The 14,455-nt window shown below is 44.7% G+C and overlaps 1 protein-coding gene across 1 annotated transcript in view; it reads right to left on the bottom strand.

Annotated features, from left to right (window-relative positions):
* Window positions 1-2,427: 2,427 nt before the first annotated feature.
* The window catches only part of CLCN4 (chloride voltage-gated channel 4), a 186,897-nt gene continuing 174,869 nt past the window's right edge, over window positions 2,428-14,455 (bottom strand). Inside the window, exon 14 of the mRNA XM_063955548.1 lies at window positions 2,428-7,809. Coding sequence (XP_063811618.1) covers window positions 7,719-7,809 — 91 coding nt within the window. The 3' untranslated portion in view covers window positions 2,428-7,718. The remainder of the gene's footprint in view (window positions 7,810-14,455) is intronic.

Genomic DNA, 14,455 nt, shown 5'->3' with positions numbered 1-14,455 from the left:
CATGTGCTGTTTGGGGAGTGTTTTTTGGAAGGGCCATCCTGCGTGACACTGCAGTGCCACTCCTAGATGGGCCAGGTGTTTGTGTCGGCCACTTGGGTCGCTTAGCTTAGCCATCCAGCGACCTCGGTGCAAATTTTAGGACTAAAAATAATATTGTGATGTGTGAGGTGTTCAGAATAGACTGAAAATGAGTGGAAATTATGGTTATTGAGGTTAATAATACTTTGGGATCAAAATGACCCCCAAATTCTATGATTTAAGCTGTTTTTTAGGGTTTTTTGAAAAAAACACCCGAATCCAAAACACACCCGAATCCGACAAAAAAAATTCGGTGAGGTTTTGCCAAAACGCGTTCGAACCCAAAACACGGCCGCGGAACCGAACCCAAAACCAAAACACAAAACCCGAAAAATTTCCGGTGCTCATCACTACACGGGGGGTGACGCGGTGACAGAACACGGAGGGGCTGACTCAGTGGCAGAACACGGGGGTGACACAGTGACAGAACGTGGGGGGGGGGTCACGGTGACAGAACATGGGGGGTGACACTGTGAAAGAATCCAGGGGGGGTTTGGGGTTGGTACAGCGAGCGTTAAAGATCTCCCCCCTAACCCAAAAACAGTCTGACGCCGCTGCCCGCACACACAAACATATACACTGACACCAACACACACACACTCTCTCATACACACACACACACACACACACACAGAAATACACTTTCTTTCCCTCACTTTTTCCATTAACTTACTGATCTGTGTCTGGCTGGCAGTGGCAGGAAGGATGGATCTGTAGCAGTGGCTTATGTCCCGTGTAGCTCCGCCCCCTGAGGTCCCGTGTAGCCCCTCCCCCTCCTCCCCACATAGCTCCGCCCCCTTTTCGTCTGATCACTGCCTTTGTCACTGGGGACTCTGGAGGCGGGAGGAAGGAGGATGAGTTTGTCAGTCGCCGTGCAGCAGCAGCAAGGGAGACAGGCGCCGGCAGCTTGGAGGTACTGCAGAGCAATGACAAGCAGCTCAGTCGGTCAGGCCGCTTGTCATTGCACGCTGGTGGGAAGCAGTGGGCCGGGAAGGATCGGTTTGCGGGCCGCATCCGGCCCGCGGGCCGTATTTTGCCCACCCCTACTATAGATAGTAAAATTTTGTAAGCAGGACCGGGCGTCACACATAGCATCCTGGGAGCAGCTGTGGGGGAGAGGGCAGTGGAGCAGCAGCAACTTGCTCAAACCTCCGTGCACTACTGAAACCTGCCTGCCACTGAGGAGCCGTGCTGCTAGAGGGACACAGGGGTAGGTGAGTCAGGGGATGGGGGCATAATGTGTAAGGGGCATTACTGGGACAGAATGTGTTATTTATTATCAGTTATTTATATAGCGCACACATATTCCGCAGTGCTTTACACAGAATATTTGTCCATTCACACCAGTCCCTGACCCAATGGAGCTTACAATCTATTTTCCCTATCACACATACAGTACATGCATACACATTCACACTAGGGTTAATTTTGCTGGGAGTCAATTAACCCACCAGTATGTTTTTGGATTGTGGAAGGAAACAAGTACCCGGATGAAACCCATGCAAGTATGGGGAGAATATACAAACGCTACACAGTGAGAGCTATGGTGGGAATCAAACCCATGACCTGTGTGGTGGTAATGCTAACCATTACACCGTTCATGCTGCCCATGGGGCATTACTGTGGCATACTGTGTTAAAAGGGGCATTGCTGTGGCAAAATATGTTATTATAAGGGGCATTCCTGCAGCAGATTGTTTTATAATGGCCATTACTGTGTGGCATAATGTGTAGGGGGCATATAACCATTTTGTTCTGAAGATATTTGTAGTTTTAATAAAAATAATATAGATATTTGATGGGTTTATTTAGGAAAATTTAGTTAATATTTTGAAGGGATGGATATAATATTTATGTCAGAAAAGGCCATCTCTCATGGTTGAGAAATTTCTGAAAGGGAAGAGTCTGTTGCTATGGAGAGGGTCACCAAATTACTGCCTTGCCCGGGTGACAAAAATCCTTTGTCTTCTCTATATAATCATGCTAATTGAACTTGTTTTTTTGCCTTTATTGCACGTTGTCTCTATAACTTGTCCGCTTTATCCCCTTGTCTGGTGCTACAGAATACGTGTGATGTCTTATAATAAAAAAGATAATAATAATAATAATAATAATAATAATGATGATGATGATAACATTATTATGAAAGCTATCAGGCCAATGACGTACATAGTAAAAGCAAGTTATTGCAGATAAGTTAATATACTGTATGTATTATACAATATAACTAACCTCTATTTGCAAAACTTTAACAGATAGTAAACTTGTCTAATTAGAGGACAAATGTAAATACTGAAACATTTGCAGCATGGTGTTAAATGTAAAAATGTTTTATTCAACTTTTATTGGACATAAACAGGGTTTTACTTTAAAAGCACAGTCGGGAAAAAATCTATTTATCTTAAATACAATGAATTACAGTGGTGCTAGAAACTTTGTGGACACTAACATCTACTGAATTTCTGCAAAAACATGACCTTAAGTGAGTTCAGATCTTCTTTTAAATTCTAAAAATAGAGAACATACCAAAGATTTTATTATTTCATTCAATTATTAACCAAACAGATCCAAAATTTAATTTGTCAGAAAACATATGTGAACCTTTAGGATTTGTACACTGTCAGACAGATAGTGAACAAATGGAGACAATGCATTACATCGTTACTCTTACCAGGAATGGTTGTCCATCAAAAATCATTCCAAGGGGTAGATTTTCTATCCATCCGCTTCTTTATCATTTTATAACCATCGGCCAAATCTGGCCATCATCCGTGGCTTTGACAATCTGACAATTAGTAAATCTACCACTGAGAGTAAGTCTTGTAACATTCCGGGAGATCTCAAAGAACCCCAGGATAACAACAGAGGATCTGAAAGTCTCACTTTTCACTGGCTAGTGTCAGTTTTGATGAGTCCGCCATCAACCAAACAGTGAACTACAATGGTGTGTCAAGAAAAGCAAGGATCAAGCCGCTATTCTCCAACAAGAACATTGCTGCTCATTTTAAAATTGTTACAGACCACTTGGATGAGCCAGAAGACTACTGTAAAAATGTTATGTGGATGAATGACTCTAAAATAGAACTTTTTGCCTTAAATAGGAAATGTCATGTTTGGAGAAATCAAAATTCAAATCTCAACCACGAAACATGGGGCTGTTATTGCGAAAGGTCCAGTGTTCCCTAAATTCACATCTGCACCAGATGGAGGAGCCACCAGCTGAATGGTTAGTGTGCTCCCCACCCCCCCCCCACCTCCATTGCCAGCTTTCTCTGAGAAGCACTATAAGCAGAGCATGCCAATCTCAACTATGGACATGACAATGTGTCATTAATTAGTGCCAAACTGGGTTTCTAGTATAAGGTATAAAATTATCAGCTATGAAGAGCGGTATCTCTAGAAGCATTTGGGCAGCAACCACTTTGAAATTTTGCTATGGGGGCCCAAAACTTTTCATTTGCACCACTGGTGGTAACAGTTCCATAGTTTGGGGTTGTTTTGCTGCCACAGGCCTGGACAGTTCACCATCATTGATGGATCAATCAATTCTGGAATGACCATTAACGTATATAAGTCTACAAATAGCCCACCAACATCCATGAGTTGAAGCAGTCCTGTAAGGAGAAATGGAGAGACAGATGAAACACATAGACAGGCAAAATGTGTCTTGAAACCTACTTTATGCGGACACTTACCTGCTGGATACTTTGGATTTAACCTGTGAATCTGATGGCAAGAGGGCTTGTTTGTGTTCCAAAACAAATTATTGACATCTAAGGCAGTAGCGGATCTTGCTACGGCAAGCAGGATTTTTGGCCAGGGTGCCGTCTTCTGCAGGGCGCCGTCGCCGTCCGGAGGGCGCCACTGCCATGGCAAGATCTGCTACTGGTGCCGCCCGGTGCTGTTTAGATGCCCGGTGCTGTGCGGTGCGCGATGAAGTCATCGTGCACAGCACTGCATTGTGGGAGCGGCACACAGATGCTAGAGGTCATAATTGACCTCTAGTGTCTATGCGGTGCTATGGGAGAGACGTCATGATGTCTCTCCCATAGATCCGAGGAGTGGCGCCGGCAGCCGGAGATGGAGGGCAGCAGCAGTCGGGAAGCAGGAGCGGGGATTGTAAGTATTAATTTATTTTTATTGTGTTATTTTCTACTCTACAGGGGGCACAGTACTGCGGGTAATACTACTGGGGGCAATACTACTGGGGCACAGTACTGGAGGTAATACTACTGGGGGCACAGTACTGGGGGCAATACTACTGTGGGCACAGCTACAGGGGGCATAACTGACCACGCCCCTTCTCCATGAAGCCACACCCCTATTTTTTGCCTGGGGCGCCGCAACGTCTAGATCCGGCCCTGATCTAAGGTTGCATTTCTGAACATATTCAGAAGAAAATGATAAGGGCTTCGCAAAACTTATAGGGAGTATTTTTTTTTTTTCTTTTAAAGTGTTTTTGCTCAATGTTTCGCTCTGGGCTTTTAAATTAAATCCCTTTATTTCCTCCCAAATTTTTTTACATTTTCTGACGAAAACACATGTGTTTTCACTGCCGGGGCTACTTGGGCTGATTATTGAGGAATATTTGTTGACTGCTTCAGGTAGGTGTAAAAAGATCCCTGATGTCTGCTGGCTTAAGGGAGAATAGAATAACCTCTGTCGTGGTCAATTAGTTGCTGTAAAGTACCACGGCTAATTGAATTCCCCCCACAATAGTATCACTTAAAACAAAGGGAAAAAATACACTTTTTCTTTCCATTTAATTCCCAAGTAATTCAGCTATCCAAAAATTGACCACTAAACTTAATTCTCAGGACTGTAGGGGTATAAAATGTATGCAGTAGTGGATTTACCACTATGCAACTAAGTGGTTGCTTAGGGCCTGGCGGGTCCCTGGGGACCAAGGCTGCTGACAGAGCTGTTTAATTAAATGCACTGAAGAAGGAGGCTCTTGCGTTTTCAGAGAACCCAGAAGTCGCGCACCATCGGGAAGCCGCCGTAACACCATGGTTGATTCTATATCGAAGTGGGAGAAGAGACCTTCTGACGTACCTAGGGGAGGAGACACGTCACCAGGGGAAGGCGCTACGGCTGAACAGGGTACCCGAAAAGTACCCTCACTGGCTCGCTTCGCTCGCCACGCTTCGGGCTGATTACTAAAGGTAATAGTTGGTGGCGTGGATAGTAGAGGAACTATCCCGCTGGCCGAGCTCCTCCCCCTTGTGTTGTGAATCCTCCCCCTGACGGAAAAGGTCCCTCAGCCCACTTGGATCTAGCTTCAACCGTAACACCATGCCAGTGTGTGTTGGACCACACAGGAATTAGGAATGCGGAGGGGCACCATCATCGCTTTGCTCTGGATGACTGATCAGTGAGCAGGAGATGGAGCTGTCGCAAGTATGAGAGCCAGAAGTGGAGTTAGTGATCACTTTTGGGTGCACAGAAGAAGGTATGAATACAGGGCACAGTATCCGGTAACCCTGTGTGTGCCACAGTCATGTACAGGGGCTAGCAGAGAGGAGGGGTGTCGGGGCACTGAGCACCTGCACCCCTGTGTGTTTGCCACCCTGACACTGTGTGCTGCTGCTGCAGTGTATAATGATGCACCTGATTCCCGTGCATTCACTGACTAGTGTCCCATCTCACCTCTGCAGGGTATTTGCTATGTGCAGCTTTAGGTTAAAAGAGGGTGGTGCTCTGCTCCTGGGGGGCTGCTGAGTGTAGCTGGTGCCACTGTGCTCCTTGTAAATAAAAACCCAAGTACTGCAGGTAGGGAAGGGATGGAGGGGATTTGTTGCGGGGGTGGCGGATAGTTGGGGGGGGGGGAAGGGGGGTGTCGTCAGCGGCAGATGGTTGGGGTGGGGGAATTGGTGTCTTGATTTGGGCCCCATGAGGTCTAAATCTGCCTCTGAATGTATGTGTCCTCCAACTTTAAAGTCATTGTATAATACAGAAATAATTGATTTAACATTTCTTTCAATTTAATGTGGGTCTCACATATTGTGTGCTTTTCCTTCTCTCGATCTATCACTCCACACAATGATGACATCATCTGTTTCCCCATTATCAATCTACTTCTGTATTGACTAAGCATAGTATTTTCCAGCACACGGCCGCCGAAAAGTAATATAAGCACTCAATCAGATACAGCAGCTTAATATTCATTACTGTAGTTTAGGCAAATAACAGTAAGAACTATAGTCAATAAAACAAATGATAATTAAAGTCACGACATTTAACGAAAAGGTGAAGATACTTTACATTATGTATTAAGATTAATCATCTCTTATATTTATTCTCCAACCTATACACATTTATACACATCATACAACATATGATGCATTATCTGCAAGTAGTTTCCAGAAGAACGATAAATATACATTATTATTATTGTTGTTGTTTAAAGGAGGCAAACTATGCTGTATGGCTCAGTAATTTTATTTCCATTTCTTCTTTGTTAATAATTTATTAATAATATTATTATCTATTATTGAACTTTTCATTAACCTCATTAATAAATATATATTTCTAAAACGAAATTTGTTTGATTACAGTAGTTTCCAGCTACAAATGCAATGTTAAAACATATGGAAACTTATTTTAAAATCTTATGCAAGCAGCACAAATCAGACAATATCTTTCATCAACCTAATCAGCTCTAGACTGATCAGATTTGTATCTGACTGCATGTTGAATGGGAAATCCATTTCCATTGTACACCTTATGTTGTATTAATAATTTAAACTGTCAAATATTCTAGAATGTTTTTTAGCTGTCCCACGGCACCTGCATGTGGCTTGTACAGTGTTGGGAACGGCACCCTGCTGCCAGTCTGGAGTGTCCAATGAATGCTCCAGGTTGGCACCTTGCAGCCTGTGGAGCTGTCTGGGGCATCCTTAGGACACTTTGGGCAGAACTGCACTTCCCACATATGGTGTCTCACTCCCTGGGCGTGGCATTATGACATCACAGGTATAGCGGCGAGGCTGAAACAGGGAGCACTGCCGCCCTGATACGATGCTGTTTCCCAACTTCTTCAGATGGTGCTACCTCAACAAAAGACCACTTGGGGTGAGAACTGAGCCACTTAAGCCATCCACAATATGTGGGTTACAGGAAAAAAGCTTGTATAGTATTACTATTTGGGACATGGGAAGGATTTGGAGAAAATTTACATGGCAAATTATCCGTTAATTAATGTCTTGTAGTCTGCAAAACCTTCAAATGCAAAACTAACATAAAGAGTTATGTTTGTTCTAATGTTTTCCATAATAAAAAAAATACTTTTGTGAGAGTGAGATGGTCAGAACATTAGTAAGTGAGCATGTCACACCCACTCACATACATGCAAGTATTCACTAAAAGTTAGTATGAACTCTCTGGGTGACGTGCAGCTATCAGTGAGTTCTAATGAAGACTTCTCAGCACTCTTTTATGCAAGGATCCAATGGTACTGTCAGTCTATATACATTTCCTTGTGACCCAATGACAATTCGGCAAGTGAAACAAACATTTCTTCCATGTGAGCCTCAGTAAGGTTTCAGCTCTTGCTCTTCAGACTTGTAAAAAAAAATGGAGAAATGCTCCGATTTTAACAGGGGATTGTGCACGGTGTGTCCTACATACACATTCTACAGTCTAGTTGAACATGATTGATTCCGGGTCTTGATTAGCCATCTGAGCCATGTGCCTTAAAACATCCTTTTTCGTTATAATACCCAGAAGCCTCCTGTCGGAAAGAGCCAGGAAAAAAAACATAAAGATCATTAGAAAACAGTTTACTACATCTTATTTTACTGTGCACGTGGCCCCAGTAACTCACACAAAATCTGTCTCTGTGCATCAATAAAACAGCGTGAAACAAGGAGAAAAAGACATGATGTGTTATTTTTTAATTTCCATTTGGTTTCCAGAAAACCGAGCAGATGTGGTGCTCAAATGACTGAACACATTAGAAGCTGTGCAGTCTTCAAATCAACACTTTTACATGGCAGGCAGCATTTGCAGAAAATGTTGGAAGAAAACAATGTATTTTGCAATTACAAAAAGATAAATGCCAAGGGAGTGGGACATTACACAACAGTACAATCAGTGCTGACATTTTGTAAAATGAATGTGCTAAAGTATTTATGGTACAATGCTAACTTTAACATAATATACATATATATATATATATATATATATATATACACACACACACATATATGTGTACATATATATATTATGTACGGATATGGGTCGTAGGGTCGACAGTCATTAGGTCGACCACTATTGGTCAACATGCATTAGGTCGACATGGTCATTAGGTTGACATGTACTAGGTCGACAGGTCAAAAGGTCAACATTTCTTTAAGAAGAAATCCAGCTTCTCTGTTGTTTTTAATACAAATAATATCATGCTCTAATAAAAAAGTATTTTTCTTTACACATCCTATGGAGCAGGTGACACAAACAGACATGTGGTTGTGACAATTGACTTTGTGTGTGTGAGAGGTGGGTTCAAGAATCCTGAATTCTATTATACTCTTAATATTACTGAAGGTTTTGGAAATAAACCAGACAAAGGCTCTATACATGACTGCTGTATGTCAAAGATTCCATGTATTACTCAATTTGGATTTTACTTAATAAAACAGAGCTATGCTGGTTTGTCTAATAAGACGTTTCACTGATTAAAGCTGATAGCGAGTGTAAACCCCTCAGTTATGGCTGAGAGAGGCGTCTCAGTGTTCCATATGTATCACGCATTGTGATGGCAAAAGATCATCGGGAGGAGGGGGGAGGGGGGGGCGGGAAAAGGACAAATACACGGAAATCTCTTTTTTTATTATAATGTTATAAAGCCAACTTATAATGAAGACAACTACTAACAGGCTTTTCATTTGATCTGCCCATACCACGGGGTCAGTATGATTTCCCGATGGCCAGGATGTCGGCCATCAGTATACCGACAACGGCATCCGGGCCGCCAGTATGCCGGCAGCGAGGCGAGGTCAAAGAGTCCCCATGCGGGCTCGGTGGCTCTATTCCCACTCTATGGGTGTCGTGGACACCCACGAGTGGGAACAGACCCTGAGCGCTGGGATTCTGGCTATCGGCATTGCCAGCTGTTGGGATTCCGGTGTCGGTATCCCGACCGCCAGGATCCCGACAGTCGGCAAATTAACTGCATCCCCATACCACATATAGCTGTATTCTTGTAGAAATAGTATGTTGTGACCATATACTGTGCTCTTTTTAACCAATTATTTGGCTGTTTCTTAATAACAGGGGCACAACATCTCCCCTTCTCTAACAGACCCTTAACTGCAGCCGAAACTGTAGAAGTGCTAACACACAGTCTGCCTGGCTTTTAAACTTGATAACACAGCTGGGACTTTTTAATAGGAGTTCTCTTTCCTGTATTATACTGAAGTGATTGGGCTACAATTTAGAAAGGGTTAAATCAGAAAATGACTAGCCACCAGAGAGCACCTTTGGGTACTATAGGAGAGATCTATTAAACCTTGAAGAGATATAAAGTGTAGAGAGATAATGTACGATACAATCAGCTTCTGTCATTTTACACGCTGTGTTTGAAAATGACAGTTAGGAGCTGATTGGTTAAAGGTTGAGAAAAATGGGTATCAACTACAATATCTATGCCAGGAGCAGTATGATTTGCCGATGAATGGGATGCCAGCGGTTAGAATACCGACAGTGGCATCCCGTCCATCAGAATCCTGACAGCACCCCAGTAAGCCCCCCAACCCTCCTCTCCCCCCTACCCTAAACCTAACCCTCCCTTGTGGGTGCCTAAACCTAACCCTCCCCGCTTTGTGCCTAACCCTATCACTCCCTTTCCTGGTGCCTAAACCTAACCCTCCCCGCTTGATGGCTAACCCTAACCTCCCCTTCTATGTGCCTAACCCTCCCTCCATGATCCCTAACATTCGCGGCCTTGCAGCTTAACCCTAACACCCCTTCTTCTGCCTAAACCTAATCCCCCCCCCCCAGCCCCAGCTGTCGGCAAAGTGACGCTGGCATCCCGTGTGGCGTCAGTATCTTGACACTGGCATTGCCTCCTACTTTGGGATCCCGGGGTCTGTATATCGACCGCTGGGATCCCGTCTGTCTGTAAGTTAACTGCTTCCCTCTATGGCATAGTTTCTCAAACTCGGTCCTCAGTACCCCACACAGTGCATGTTTTGCAGGTAACCCAGAAGGTGCACATGTGTATTAATTGCTCACTGACACATTTTAAAAGGTCTACAGGTGGAGCTAATTATTTCACCTGTGATTCTGTGAGGAGACCTGCAAAACATGCACTGTGTAGGGTCCTGAGGACCGAGTTTGAGAACCTGTGCTCTATACCAATGCAGGTAAGAGCTGGAAACCTAAGTAAAATAATACGCTGAACCACTATAGGTATAACAAAATGAGAGAGCTATGAAGTAACATTTTGAATTAATCATTTTATCTTCAAGCAGCGCAGCTGCATATTTATGGGCTCATTCATCAATGAGTGATAAATCTCACTGTGAATGACAAAAGTTGTGTATGATAAATGGTGCTCATCTTCCAAATGTTATGTGTTTAACTCCTAACTGTCATGTGTTTGAAAAATGACAACTGGGAGCTGATTGGCTGGAGCACCATTTTTCATACACAAGATTTATCATTCACAACGAGTTTTATCAGACAGATTTTTCACCTGGTCACAGACACTCTTGTCAAAGCACACACACTGACACCATCCACATCTGTAAAAAGTGCAGGTCAGTTTTAACATGTGCACAAGTGTAAAGGGCCCTACACACCTAGCGACCCGCCGCCGAGCTGCCCGATGGCCAATATGGCAGACAGGCACCTGGCAGCAGGGGGGGTGGGGGTGGGGGGGTGGTGACGGGAGGAGTGACGTTTCTTCACTCCTCCTGTCACCGCGGCTCCATAGCACTGCATGCTAATGTGGATGAGATTGTCCATATTGGCCTGTATGTTTATACAAGCCGGCACCAGCGATGAACGAGCACGGGGCCGCACATCGTTCATCGCTGGTGCCTACACACTGAAAGATATTAACGGTATCTTGTTCAATAATGAACGAGATCGTTTATATCTTTCACTGGTATCGACCAGTGTGTAGGGCCCATTAGTTCAATTAAACATAATGCACAATACATGAAAAGTATACATTAGAGCAGTGGTTCCCAAACTTTTCTGAATCACGGCTCCCTACACTATCAGATTTTTTTTCACGGCACCCCTAGGCCAAAGTTTCTTACTGAGAATTTAGAAAGAAATATTAAATGAAGTAAATTGTGTTTATATGTTATCATTGGGTTCAGTTATGTGGTGAGGGACAGGATTTTCTTCTGCTTGTCCACATATTTTATAATTGGCAGCCACCAACACTGGTTTTGCCTTTTTACAGTCACCATAAATAATTTTAATTGGTCCTGGACCACCAACCCGGGGCACATCTGCAAGTGTCCCGAGGCACCCCAGGGTGCTGCAGCACACAGTTTGGGAACCACTGCATTAATACTTTCTTATCAAATGAAATAAAATCAACTCAAGAAAGCTGTTAATTTCTTTCACTGAAGCCAAGAGAACCTGTATGTTTATGAAATGTATAGCGCATATCTATATATTTTCCCTCTATTATAACCTACTACCACCATGTAAAATGACAAGCAATATGGGGGCGTGGCCACGGCAGCACAGGAGTAGGAAGCAGATCCCGGGAGCTCCCTGGATTAAACATCCTCCTGTAATATCCTGGCCCCTTTGGTGTGCCTGAATACCCTGCTTTTCTTCCCTACGCTGCAGGGCACCGGCAGGCGATTTCCCCGCTCTCCCCGGGGTCTGTACGGCCGAGGAGACATACTTCCGGATTTGCGGCCTATACCTCCTCCGGATCCCCGGCCTCAATTTTGGAGATTCCCGGCCCCACTGCTCTGGACTGCTGCTTCCAGTCATAGAGGGAACACTCTCACTTAAAGTCTGACTGATATGTAACTGGTGAGTGACTTCTACCTCCTGGGATCAAATTACACTTTGACTTCAGTTGCTGTCTTATTTTACATACTAAATAACTGCATCGCTCCTGCTCTCACCTATATTCTGGGACGCTGCCAGTACTTTCTTTTACATTTGCCTACTACTTTGGAGACCAGCTGCGGATGTGTTTCTGCTTATTACAACCCTAAAATTCACTCATTGCTGAAGTCTCCTTCTACGCTTTTGACCTGAGATTATACCGGAGTGTCTGTTACTACCTATTGTCCGTCATGGTTCGGGATGGCCAGCGCACGGCTGCGGCGAAGCTGGAGAAATTTGCCAGACAACCTAACCCACTAAACCAACGGGCCTCGCAGGCCGCTTCGCAGGGGGCCTCTCCGTCCCACTCCTACTCCCCATCTGCAACAGCTGCTGAATCCCCTAACACACCCGCAGCTCCATCTCTTCAACAAGTGCTGGAGGCAATAGCTGGATCGGAAGAGCGTCTTTCAGATAAGATGGAGAAAGTGCAGTGTGATCTCTCACTGCTTCGGCAGGACGTCCAGCGCATACGAGAGAGAGTGGGAGAGGCAGAAACCCGTCTCTCGAATCTGGAGGATATGTGCGGTCCTATGAAACAATCTATTTCCACGGTAACCCAGCAAGTAACATCCCTTCAATCCAAATTACTAGACATGGAGGGTCGGCTGCGTAGAAATAATGTGCGATTTGTGGGCCTGCCGGAGAAGGAGGAGGGCTCCCAGCCTGAGGTCTTCCTGGAGTCATGGCTTAAGGAACTATACGGCGCTGAATCCTTCACGGCACAGTTTACGGTGGAGCGTGCACACCGGATACCATCTCGTCCTCTACCTCCTGGCGCCCCTCTGCGCACCTTCATTGCCAAATTTCTGCATTATAAGGACCGTGACTCGGTCCTCCGGTTGGGACGCACAAAAGGCCCCCTTACCAGAAACGGGGTTACCGTGTCTGCTTTTCCTGATTTTGCCGCGGAAGTCCAGAAGGATCGAGCCCAGTTTATGCCTATCAAGAGGCGCCTCAGAGACCTGAACCTCTCCTACTCTATGCTATTCCCCTCCCGACTCCGGGTGATAGCGGACGGGGAAACCAAATTCTTCAATTCCCCTAGAGAGGCGGCCCAATGGCTGGACAGATATGCTCCGGGAGCGCGCCAGATGGCCCCGGATTGAGGCCCTGCACTGTCTAATGATCGGTTGGGACCACCAGAGGCATCTACCCATTGTCCAGGGAGCCCCCCCTTGGCGTTGGTGGCTCAGGACTTTTCTTTTCTTTCTCTTGATCGCTTGACTTTGGTTAAGGGTTTTGTTTAGTATTTAGCCCTTGAGAGATAGAAACGATAGTTTGGGATTTAAGTATGCCGAAGTTAGGGGTGGTATACGGGGAGGGGGGGAGAGTTCAGCGAACAGCTTGTTGCTGTGCCTTACACAAGTTTTTTTCTTTCTATAGTTTGTTATTTTTCTCATGCTTAAATTTGTTTTGGAGTACATTCATTTTGATGTGGGAAGTATGTCTGATGCATTGGATACTGTCGATTAAGAATCAGGGATTGAGTAGTATAGCACTGTTATTACCCTCACTAACAATTTCCAGGAATATTCGCTGGACTGTATCTTTAGGTTACTACATAGAATATTACCAGATCTATGGCTAATTTGAAATTTCTGACATGGAATGTTCGAGGTTTAAATAATAAGATAAAGCGTTCCTTAGTATTAACTACACTTCGGAAATATGGCCCGGATGTTGCATGTCTCTGCGAGACTCACTTGGAGGGGAATAGGTTACTGTCACTTAGAAGACCCTGGGTGGGCTGGGCCTATCACGCTTCTCACTCCTCTTCCTCCAGGGGTGTGTCAATCCTGATAAAGAAATCGGTCCAATTTGAGCTGGTATCGGTCAAGACTGACAAATACGGTCGATTTGTGTTCCTTGAATGTAGACTAAGTTCCCAACCCTACTACATACTGGCGGTTTATATCCCACCCCCATTCTCGTACGATGTACTACAGCAAGCCGCTTCATTCATAGCCTCCTCTCCGGACACCCCGGTAATCTGCTTGGGTGACTTTAACAATGTCATGAATTTAGCTTTAGACAGATGGCGCTCTCCGCAGGCTGCTGGGGTCCGCTCTAGTCCTACTAAATTTGCCGATTTTCTTAATAATTTGCAGTGGGTGGATGTGTGGAGAGCTCGGCACCCTACGACTAGACAGTTTTCATGCTTCTCTGGCACGCATGGTTCGTTCTCCAGGATCGATCTGACCCTACTCTCCCCCGTTCTTCTCCCTAGGGTGGTTGACGTCCAATACGAGGCCCGGGGTATATCTGATCACTCCCCTATGGTGTTGACTCTC

This window comes from Pseudophryne corroboree, chromosome 2, assembly GCF_028390025.1.
Source record: "Pseudophryne corroboree isolate aPseCor3 chromosome 2, aPseCor3.hap2, whole genome shotgun sequence".
NCBI classification, from domain to species: Eukaryota; Metazoa; Chordata; class Amphibia; order Anura; family Myobatrachidae; genus Pseudophryne; species Pseudophryne corroboree.
This window is presented reverse-complemented; position numbering and strand designations above follow the sequence as displayed.